The sequence below is a fragment of the Equus caballus genome, chromosome 14, assembly GCF_041296265.1.
Source record: "Equus caballus isolate H_3958 breed thoroughbred chromosome 14, TB-T2T, whole genome shotgun sequence".
Classification (NCBI taxonomy): Eukaryota; Metazoa; Chordata; class Mammalia; order Perissodactyla; family Equidae; genus Equus; species Equus caballus.
In genome coordinates, this window is record NC_091697.1 from 43,995,720 (window position 1) to 44,007,672 (window position 11,953).

General features: G+C 43.6%; 1 protein-coding gene and 1 non-coding gene across 20 annotated transcripts in view; one reads left to right on the top strand and one right to left on the bottom strand.

The window, feature by feature from the left end:
- The window catches only part of ARHGEF37 (Rho guanine nucleotide exchange factor 37), a 50,381-nt gene that overhangs the window by 20,794 nt on the left and 17,634 nt on the right, over positions 1-11,953 (bottom strand). For all 19 annotated transcript variants that reach the window (XM_070234016.1, XM_070234012.1, XM_070234017.1 and 16 more), the window contains 2 exons: positions 10,441-10,564; positions 6,123-6,270 (listed from right to left, as the gene is read on the bottom strand). In XM_070234016.1, coding sequence (XP_070090117.1) covers positions 6,123-6,270; positions 10,441-10,564 — 272 coding nt within the window. The remainder of the gene's footprint in view (positions 1-6,122; positions 6,271-10,440; positions 10,565-11,953) is intronic.
- LOC111767980 (U6 spliceosomal RNA) lies at positions 7,442-7,543 on the top strand. Its single transcript, XR_002799942.1, has one exon. It is a non-coding gene; the product is annotated as a U6 spliceosomal RNA (small nuclear RNA).

The following is an 11,953-nucleotide window of genomic DNA, read 5'->3' on the forward strand; positions in this document are numbered from 1 at the left end:
ATTAGCTGCAGGGGGTAGGAAGCAGGGGTGGGACTCTCTCTCAGGACACATCTACACTGACCACGTGTTCTCACCACGGGTTTTCTAGTGCTTGGTTGACCACGGGCAGGGTAGGTGGAAACAGTTAGCAGATATTTGTAAAACTGTCCTCTGGGCTTACTTTGCATGGGAAAGGGCCAACTACCTCCTGGGGATAGCTGTTCCCTCACAAATCAGAGGGTAGGGGGTCTTCCAAGAGACAATCACAGCTCTTCCCCACAATCATCGAGGAGTCAGCACAGAATTACAGCAGCCTCTGACACGGACAGCCTTTCTTAGGTAATTTGGAGAAAAGATTTCATGCAGCCTATCAGACAGCCAACAAAAACTGAAAGACAATCCCCAGAGCTGGGTGAGTGTGGGAAAACAGGCGCTCTTACATTCTCTTCATGGGAGTATCAGTTGGAGAGAGCTTTTTGGAGCACGGTTTGGCAATTTGCGAAAGGTACAAACCCTCCATTCCATTAATCCTACTCTAGAAATCTACCCACAGAAATATCAACTCAAGAGAGCAGGGATGAAGGCAGAAGTTATTCTGCAACTCTATTTATGACAGTAAAAAACTGGAAACAACCCAAATATCCATCAGTAGGGCAATGGTCAAATAAACCATAGCCTATGAGCTGCCATGGACAGGAATTCTACGCAATCATTACAAAGAACATGGTAGAACTATTTGTACTGTCGTGAAAAGATATTCATGACCATGGTTAAGTGAAAAAGAAAGTTCTAGAACGGCATGTATAGTAGGAGCCCTTTTAAAAATTCATTCTATCTATCCATCCATCCATCCATCCATCCATCTATCTAGACTTTCCCATGGAATGTGTGCTTCCTGTCTGTCTGCCTACCTGTCTGTAAATATACAGAACCTTGGGTGGAAAACGTTAAGTACTAGGGGGAAGGACAGGGAAACAGGAGACCAAGAAGGGATGGACTTTTACTCTTTTAGTTTACATACCTGTGTATTATTTGAATTTTCCTTTTTTCAACAAGCATACATTACTTTTCTATTTAAAGCAAACAAAAATTGCCAATAAAGAAAAACAAAGAAAATTATTTGCCTTCTCCAAACACTCTGCCTCAGCCATCATTCTGGAAGTGCGGGTGCTTTGTGCTGGACTGATGCGCCTCTGCACTGCAGCCTCCTCCCACCCCGACGGCTACCCCATTACAACAGTCCTACCTAAGGCAGCACTCCCTGCCCACGCAAGGATGAGCCTGTGATCCCCTCGCCCTCAGCTGGGAAGCTCTGCCTTAAGACACAGGCTAAACTGAACACCCACTCACCCACCCAAAGAAAGGGTGGGAGGCAGCATGCATTTTGGAATCACAAAGAATCTGATTAGACGGTGCCATCTATCCTAACTGGCTGAGAAAGAACCATTTATGGCTGGTGTGGTGATTCCAGGTGGCCAAGTTCCAGAAACATTCCCATGATCATCAGCACAAGAAAGCAGGGATTACTGCGTCAAGATGGAGGAGATCAGAAGTCATGCTGACGGGAAGAACGTCATTCCTGGTGCAACATTAGACCAGAGGTTCTCATCGAGGCCATTTTGGAAACTTGTAGACTCGGGGGTGCTCCAGGCATTTCGTGGGCAGGGAGCGAGGACGCAGGACACCCTGCGAGGACAGGCCTGCACTGTGGAGAACTGTCTATGTCTCAGATGGCCCTCGGAGCATTCAGAGACTGAATGAAAGCCTTGAAATGTGCTGCGATGTCAAGAACTGAGACATTTTTTGCGACACTTCAACTCCATCCAGTCCCATGTCATAACCCTGGGAATTGTTATGACATTACCTTTGATAAATAAGACCCAGATCATCTGCAAGAACATCATACTTCCTCCTTTCCTCTGCCTCCCAGGATGTGCTGTTATCCCTACTTCCATTACGTCATTTCCTTCTTTCTCTTACCATATACAAGGAAGTCAGGCTTGTCATCAGTGCCAGCTGCTATTCTAGCACAGACACACTCTCTGCTCTTCCATTTTTCTATGCTTATATAGGACGGCTTCTGACTTTTCTTCCTTAATCCAAACTTATTTATTGTAAGTAGGTGCAAGCATCTGATGGCTTCATTCTATCTTCCAGTGTAGTGGTGCCCAAGCACTTTGCACACTGAAATATGTATTACTTAATTAGAAATTATTTTCCTTTTATTTCTCCTTTTTATTAAGTCATTTTACTGATTTTTTTCCCTGTTAGGTATATAGGTAGGCGATATATATATGTTTTATATATATTTTATATCTCAAGATAATAAATTCATTTAATGTTTGTTATAAAAAAGGGGCAGCGGGACTGATAGAGCTGAGGACCACAGTGTGGCCCCAGAGAAATATAATCCCTGCCCAGCCAAGATAACTATAATAGCCGGGATTTACTGAGTGTCACTCGTGTGCACTGAGTCAATGTTCCCAGGAGCTGCTGTTATTATCCCCACTTTACACATAAGAGAACTAGGTTCTGAGACTGAAATGGCTCTGCCAAGGTGGGTCAGGGGCAGAGTCAGAGTCACTACAGGCAGCCCAGCGCCAAAGCCCGTGAGAAAAGCCTGGGCTGGGCTGGCTGGGAAAAGACCAGAGCACAGACAAACAGCAGCCTGTGTGCCAACCAGAGGTCCCCCACATAGTGTTTCTAACATGTCTGAACTAGAGGCCAACAGTTAATGCTCAGGAGACATTACATCAAAGTTTCTGGCTTCACTTGAAAAATCAGAGCATCTGACCACAGTGGACTCACATTCCTACATAGCAACTGAGGCAGACGGTTGGCAAAAATGGCTGCAGTTATTCCACTCTCTGCATCCGCATCGTTTAAATATGACTTTGAAGCTCCTCCCATCAAGAAGTGGGGTCTATTTCTCCACCCCCTGGGTCTGGCACAGCATGCCAATTCCCAGCCGAGACCTCCAAAGGCCTTGTCCTCCCTCTCCCCCAACTTTCTTTCCATGTGTCTGTCTCTCTCCTCTTAGAACCCTGTGACCACCGTGTGAACAAGTCTGGGCTAGCCTGCAGGACAATGAGCGACTGTGTGGCCAGAGCTGAGTCAGCTCATGTGTCCCAGATACATGAGAGAGTCCAGCCAAGGTCAGCAAGGCTGACCTGCAGCTCATCGCAGACATGTGAGCGTGCTCAGCCAGGACTAGAAGAATCATTTACTGAGCCCGGCTAAATTGCTCACATGCAGAAGTGTGAGCTAAATAAATGTTTGCTTTAAGCCATTATGTTTTGGGGTGGCTTGTTATATGGCAAAAGCTACTTGATGTAGCAGTAATCAGCTCAGGCTGGGCTGCAGCTACACTCTATTCAGAGTCTGTTGGCTCTGGTTTGCGACAGTCTCCACTACTCCCTTTTGTCCCACATCTGGCATTTTCCTTCCTTCATTTCAGTTATCTGCCTCACTTCTGTAGAAATGTATTCAATGATCCTTGCAAAAGCCTAAGTTTGTAAGACCCACAAAGGGATGAATCAAAGGGGAAAATGAATGTGATTTTTCTGGAGACAGGGAGGGGCTAGGACATAGGTACTTGAAAAAGAGGCTTCAGGGGCTGGCCTGGTGGCATAGTGGTTAAGTTTGCGTGCTCTGCTTTGGCAGCCTGGGGTTTGCCAATTCAGATCCTGGGCACGGACCTATACACTGCTCATCAAGCCATGCTGTGGTGGCATCTCACACAGAGGAACTAGAAGGACTTACAACTAGGTTATACAACTATGTACTGGGGCTTTAGGGAGGAAAAAAAAGAAAGAGGAAGATTGGCAATAGATGTTAGCTCAGGGCCAATCTTCCCTACCAAAAAAAAAGCAGGGGGCTGGCCCCATGGCCAAGTGGTTAAGTTCGTGTACTCTGCTTTGGCAGCCCAGGGTTTCGCCGGTTCAGATCCTGGGCACAGACCTAGCACCACTCATCAAGCCACACTGAAGCGGAGTCCCACATAGCAGAACTGGAAGGATCTACAACTACAACATACAGCTATCTACTGGGGGCCTTTGGAGAGGAGGGAAAAAAAAGAAGATTGGCAACAGATGTTAGTTCAGGTGCCAATCTTAAAAAAAAAAAAAAGGTGGCTCCAGGGGGTTAGGGGTGAGGATAAGATAATGGAGAGGAGGGGAAGTATTAGGAGGCTCCATGCGAGATAACGTCACTTCAAGGACTGAAATCTACACCGTCTTTCTCTCGGGTGTAAAGGGAATGTATGAGTGAGATAAAATAATCACAATAATAACCTCTGTTCCTCCTACACTATTCTGATTTCCAGAAAACGACCTTCACCTATCTTCACTTGGTGAGCTTGTCCTGGGAAGATATAAGCCTTTTTAAAACAGAAAAGAGGGGCTGGCCCGGTGGTGCAGCAGTTAACTTCGCGCCTTCCCCTTCAGTGGCCCAGAGTTTGCTGGTTCAGATTCCAGGAACGGACATATGCACCACTTGGCAAGCCATACTGTGGCAGGCGTCCCACATATAAAGTAGAGGAAGATGGGCACAGATGTTAGCTCAGGGCCAGTCTTCCTTAGCAAAAAAGAGAGGAGGATTGGTGGCAAATGTTAGCTCAGGGCTAATCTTCATCAAAAAAAAAAAAAAAATAGAAAAGAAGTGGAACAATTCACAGGAAAGGAAACACAGATGACTCTTAAATACATAAAAAGACGGTCAATTTTAATTGTAAGAAGATAAATGCAAAATGAAACCATACTGGACACCATTTTTCACCTATCTCAGTAGCCAATCTCTAAAGTTTAATAACACTCTGCTGGGGAGGCCATGGGCAAACTGACATCCTCGTGTGTTGCTCGTGCGACTGTAAATTGGCAGAGCCCTTAGAGAGGAAAATTTTGCACTATTTATCAAAATTATCAATACACACTTCCTCTGACCTAGCAATTCCACATCTGGAAATTTACCTAACAGATACATTTGCACCTGAGTAAAATGACATATGTTCATGAATAATAACTGTAGCACTGTCATAATATCAAAAGAATAGACACAGACCAAATGTCCATTAATAGAGTCCAGTTAAATAAACTGTGAAACAGTCACATAGTGGAAGAATATGCAGCTATTGAAAGGATCATGCACTTATGTATTGTGATGGGAAGATCTCCAGGATACATTGAAAGTGAAAAAAAAAAAAAAAACTTTCATTAAAAATTTTGGAAAGTAAGAGTATATATTTATATTTGCTTGTATATGCACAAAGGAACTGTGCAAAGATCCATAAGTAATTTTAAATGGTTACCTTACCTTTGGGGGTGGGAAGAGCATTCGGGTAGATGAAGGGACAGGGTTGGGAAGATGTTTTACTGTATAAATTTGGATCTTTTAAAGCTTTTGAACCATGTAACTATGCTACCCACTTAAAATTATAATTTAAAACATTTTGCTCTCTACATATCTCTTCCTGAAACTTCGACCCACTGGTGCCAGCTCTGGGCTGTGATGCCACCCAGGGCAGTTCTGATGCTGTTCTGTGGGGCAGGACTTCAGCCATCTGGAGAAGGCCTCCCCAGGTGACAGACACCTGCGTCCCACCACCGAAGCTTCCAGCATGTGGTTCCCACCACCTCACCACCCTTCCTACGGTAGTCAAGAGTGCTGTTCACCAAACATTTCTGCTCTTCCACCTCTGGACACAGGGCAGGAGAGCACGCCCTGGCCTCCTGGTAGTTGGACGAAGCCATGTGATGAGATCTGGCCAATGAATTATGAGAAGCGATGGATATCATTTCTGGACTGGAGTGTTTGATTACCAGTGTTAGACCCTCCAGAACGTTTTCCCTTTGCTACCATTACTGGCAACATTCCAGATGTAGCTGCTGTTGGCATGGGTCCCAGAGTGAGGATGCTGCAAAGAGCCCAAGTCAACCCACAATGGAGCTCAAGGAAGGTACAAATGTTTGTTGTTTGAAGCCACCAAGACTTAGGAATTGTCTGTCTCTGTAGCATAGCCTAGCCTATCCTCACTGAGACACTCCTGATGCAGCATGAGCAGCACCAAGTGGGGGTGAAATGGTAATGGCCCCTGACCTCGGGGTCAATGGCAACAAGAGCGAGTGCTCACAGGTCACGCTACTCACACCACTGCCTCAATGATGCCCTGGATCTCCCGCTGCAGCTCTGGCTCCTTCCGGTAAGTGTCCACCAGCAGCAAGGCCTGGTCGTAGCTGGCACAGTAGACCTTATAGACTTGCTCCAACTCCTCTTGGAATTCCAGGAATAAGTTACCTGACAGTGAGAAAGCAACAAGGCATTCTCAAAGGCATGTCTGTATGTCCCCTTGTTGGGGACAGGGAGGCGGTGGGGGAGACAGCTAAGCGCTCCAGCTCCACGGTGAGACGGCCAGGCAAGTTACCTCATTGTCCTGAGTTTCCGCTTTTCATCTCACTTTCAAAATGCTGCTATAAGAATTAAGTGAGAGGGTGATGGACAGCTCAGACTGGCACACTGTGAGTACTTAATAAACGGTAGCTATAATTACGACAATAATATTGATAGTTCTCATACTTGTACGGTGTTTTACAGTTTACAAAACACACTCACGTTCTATCTTTACAATTACTGTGAGTGGCAGGTACAACTCCCAACCCCGGGTTTACAAGGACACGCTCTAGCACGGCACAGGCAGTCACAGCACGCTTTGGAGTCAGAGAGACTGAAGGCCAGACCTCCTGCCAAGCTTTCCCAGTCGTGTAACCTGGGGCAAGCACGTGACCCCTCAGACTCTCCATTTCTCCACCTGCAGGTTGGAATAAAAGCCGTACTCGCTTCCACGTGTTTTTTGTGAGGGTTAAATAAATAATGCATCTAAAGGATCTGACACAAACTTCCTTCACCAAATATTGACTAGCTGCTTATTTACTGACCATGTGCCGGGCACTCTTGCAAGCTCTGTGAACAAAACAAAGCCCCTGCCTCTTGGGGCTTCTATTCGAGCAGGGAGGACAGACAATAAATAAATTGATAACATATGCCAGGTAGTGATGAGTACCATGAATCAAGACAAAGTCAGAAAAAGAGTGAGAGAGCAGCAGGAGACCTCCGGAGGGAGGGCCTCCATGAAGATGTGAACATTTATCAGAGACCAGAAGGACCCGTCCTGGGAATGTTGGGGGAAGAACAGCACCAGACTGAGGGAGGGACAAAGCAAAGGGCATAAGGCTGGTGAGCAGTGGACATGAGGACAACACTAGGAAGGCAGGTGTGGCTGGAGCAGAGTGTGCGAGGGCACAAAGTAGGGAAAATAAATAGGAGACTGAAGCCAGATGATGGAGGGCCTCGAAGTAAGAGAGGTGGAGTAAGGTGTCTGGATTTTATTCTTCTGGTGGCAGCAAGCAACTGGAGGGTTTTGAGCAGGGGTGACATGATCTGGCTTCCTTTTTAAAAGGATCACTCCAGCTTAATTTCAGCAGCACATATACTAAAATTAGAACAATATAGAGGATTAGCATGGCCTCCGCACAAGAATGACATGCAAATTCATGAATCATTCCATATTTTAAAATCAGAAACTTATAAGATTGGTTACTTGTAGGGGAAATGAAACAGGTAGAAAGAAGGAGAGAATGGGATGGGGTAGCAGGGATGAGAGGGGAGCAATGCTCCGCTGACTAGACCTTTCTGTACAGCTCTGACTCTTGGACCCGTGCTCATGTTTCACATATACAACTCAGACCCACCAGGATGTGCAGGGGGAACCCCAGACGGGATACAAACAATAAGGCATGAACCTCATTCTACTACAAATGAGTAACATAACCGCACTGAAGGGTATGGGGAGGAAATTAACGTAAATAACTGTTTTTCACAAGGGTACAGGTAATTCTGAAACTACCTTATGTGTATACTAACTCTGAATAAATAAATAAATATATTGTAGATGACCGCCATTTCTCCCTGTCAGAGAAAGACGTTAAATAAGAAAAGGGGGAAGACTAGAACGAACCCTGTGACTCTGGACTGGCATTGGAGGTATCATGAACCCATGGCTTTATATATATAAATACAGATGGACAGATATAGAAAGAAATGTAGATGTGTGCAGATGCACGTATTAGCAGATATACATATATTTGCCAGCTCTGTCAGCTGACAGGGCCTAGGAGCAATGACACTTCAGGAACCATGAGCAAACGTGGAGCCTAGAACTTGATGTCTAAACATCATTTTCCAAAGACAGGAACCAGGGCCCCCAGGAGAAATGGCTGATTCCAAGGATGGTGCAGGGAATATACAAGATGAGCCTGGAACATCTTGTCAGAAAGTCAGGAAGTGCTTAAAAATTGTTGGAGGCACATTGAAAGGACACAGGAGCCAACGTGAAGGGGCTTCCAGTGGCCAAAGTTGGTAAAATTTGAGCAAGAAAATGAATAATGATAGCACTGACTCACTGAATAAAGTAAATATCCATGAGTTCACACTGATATAAATAAATAATTGAATAAAAAAAGAATGGGGGAGAAGAGACAGTTCTTGCTTATAGAAGAATTGCAATTAATAAGTATAGAAGGAATAAGGGAAATAGAAAATTACCATTAGAACACCAGTAATAATTATTGTAAGCAAGATCCATTGATGGATGCTAAAATTAACGGATGAAAGTTTGAGAAGAAACAGAACATGTGCATAATATCAAAGTTTCTCTTCATAAGATATTTATTAACTACAAAGAGAAAAAATAGTAACTTTATAGTGGAAAACGTAGAAGATAGCACCTTCTATCAGCTATGCTATCAGAGTTAACATCATTCTAAGTAATAAAATACAGTGACATGAGGTGCCCCTGCTGTGACACACGCGGAAGGACGGGACATTGATTATGACATTCTTGCCAAAAATGTATAACCTCAGTTTAATCATGAAAATAAGTTTAATTTTATAAATCATATAAAATGTTATAAAATATAAAAATTTGATTATAATACAAGTTTATGAAATGTTTCATATACGTCATGTGTTATTTAACAACGAGGATACATTCTGAGAAATGCGTTGTTAGGCGATTTTGTTGTGCGAGCGTCACAAAGTGCACTTACACAATCTACTGCACACCTAGGATACATGGTCCTAATCTTACGGGACCACCGTCATACGTGCGGTCCCTCCTTGACCAAAACGTCATCATGTGACACACGACTGTATAAACTTTTATAAAATAATTTTAACTTTATAATTGAAAACCCCAAATTGAGGGATATTCTACAAACTTGAAGTCTTCAGAAGTGTCATAGTCACTAAAGACAGACTGAAGAACTGTCACAGACTGAAGACGACTATGGGAACATGACAATAAAATGAAATGTGGTATCCTAGATTGGGGCCAGGACCAGGAAAAGGATATTAATAGGAAAACTGGCAAAATTTGAATAAGTTGCACTGATGTTAACAGCCGGTGTCGATAATTGTACTATGGATACGTAAGGTGTTAAAAATTAGGGAAGCTGGATGAAGGGTATATAGAAGCTCTCTGTGTTATTTTTGCAATTTTTCTGTAAGTCTAAAATTATTTCAAGATAAAAAGCTTAAAAAGAACCTTGAAGACATTAAGCTATGTGAAATAAGCCAGATACAAAAGGATAAATATAAGGACTCCACTTATGTGAAGTACACAGAGTGGTCCAAGTGATAGCGACAGAAAGTAGAACGGTGGTCCCCAAGGGCTGGTTATCATTTGGTGGGTACAGAGTCTCAGGTTAAGAGGATGAGGAGTTCTGGAGATGAATAGTCTGATGGTGGCACAACAATGTGAACGTACTTAATGCCACTGAACTGTACACTTAAAAATGGTTAAAATTGTAAATTTTCTATAGTATGCATATTACACCACAACAAACAAATTTTAAAAAGAGATTTTTAAAAACCCTGCACCCTAAGGTTATAGGAGCTTTATTCATAATTACCAAAACTTGGAAGCAACCAAGAAGTCCTTCAGCAGGTGAATGGATAAATAAACTGTCCTATATCCATACAGTGGAATATTATTCGGTGATCAAAAAAAAATGGAAATGAGATGTCAAGCCAGGAAAAGACATGGAGAAACCTTAATTGCATATTACTAGACAAAAAAGCCACTCTGAAAAGGCTACATACTGTATGATTCCAGCAACATGACATTCTGGAAAAGGCAAAACTATGGAGACAGTAAAAAGATGAGTGGTTTCCAGGGGTTGAGGGGCGGGGTGTAAACAGGCAGAGCATAGAGGGTTTTGAGAGCAGGGAAACTACATTCATCCATGTCTTGGATATAGGACATGCCATGTTTCAGTCTGTTCCCAAAAACAGACTCCCAGTGAGCGGTGTTTCCTTGGAACTCTGTAGACAGTTCGGCAATGACCACATGCTGAGGACAATTAATTCCACGGGAATCTAAGGTGGACAACTGCCTCATCTTGTGCTTACCAATTAGCTGCACTTGATCCTCTTCCCTGGAGGCTGTCTCCTGCAGACCATGAAGAAATCTGCTGTTCACCTTGACGATATCATCAATGTTTGAGAACAGGACATCCAGATCTCCCTGCGGCAGCTGGAGGGAACAGAGAAGCCATGGGAGGTCGCTGGGAGTTCGGCAGAGTGACTTTATTTGCAGGCTTTGGAGAGTCGTCTAGAACACTCACACCCTCAGGGTCCCATCACTCTTGGGAAGACTGTCCCTGTGGAATGTTTGCAAGGACTGTGAAATTTTATTAATTAGGTATTTTCATTTCTCTACAAGAACAGAGGAAGAGATGGAGCACTCAGCATGAAAGGAAGGCTGAACTGGGGTTTTATCCCAGGTCTGCTGGCAGCTGTCATTTTTCTTCTCTCAGTTTCCCCATCTGTCATATAAGGATGGGAAGTTGCACTTCTTTCCAGCTCTGACACACTTGGCACCTACCACCATTACTTTGAGATATAGTCTGAACTCCAGTCTCTATTAACCAAGCTATATCACTGTTAAAAAGGATGCAGGATATCCACATATGTGCATGGGCATAAGGGATATATACAGAGAAAGATGTACTAGATACAGGATCAAGTAGGAAAAGCTAACTGTAGAAAAATATATGGAGTATGCTCTTATTTTGTTAAAATAAGTAACAACCTATATTTGTTTGTTCTGTGCCTACAGAGAAATCCTAATTTCTTTTGTTTTTTTAAAGATTTTATTTTTTCCTTTTTCTCCCCAAAGCCCCCTGGTACATAGTTGTATATTCTTTGTTGTGGGTCCTCCTAGTCGTGGCATGTGGGACGCTGCCTCAGCGTGGCTTGATGAGCAGTGCCATGTCCGTGCCCAGGATTCGAACCAACGAAACACTGGGCCGCCTGCAGCGGAGCGCGCGAACTTAACCACTTGGCCACAGGGCCAGCCCCGAAATCCTAATTTCTAAAGAGCAAAATATGAGAGGACTTTTACCTCCTATGTTATGTAGTTAAGTATGTCATTAATTCAAGAAACATTAGTTAAGTCAACTATTTACCTGTCAAGAACTGCGAAATATTGAACTAAGTAGTCTTTACCCTTATGGAGCTTACATGCTAGGGGATGCTTGAAATTTTATAGAGAGAGCCTATATTATTTCTGAAATCAGGGGGGAAAAAGATATAAAAAAGGAACCCTAAAATAGAAACCCATCATAGTGATAACTTCTCCATGTCATCACCCCCCAAAGGAGACAATCAGAATGTAGGTCAGTTTAAGCAATCTGTTCTAAACTTGATAAAGGGCTCCTTTACCCATTAGCTCATTTAATACTCTGAGGTGATTATTCCTCTCCCCATTTAGCAGATGAGTTTACTAAGAGTCCAAGGCCTTGCTGAAGGTTGCATGGACAATAGATGGAAATAGTGGGGCTGACATCCAGAAGATTTCACATCCATCATGCCTTCCCCTCCATCAAGCCTGCCCCAGGAACAGACATGAAGTCTTGAGAGC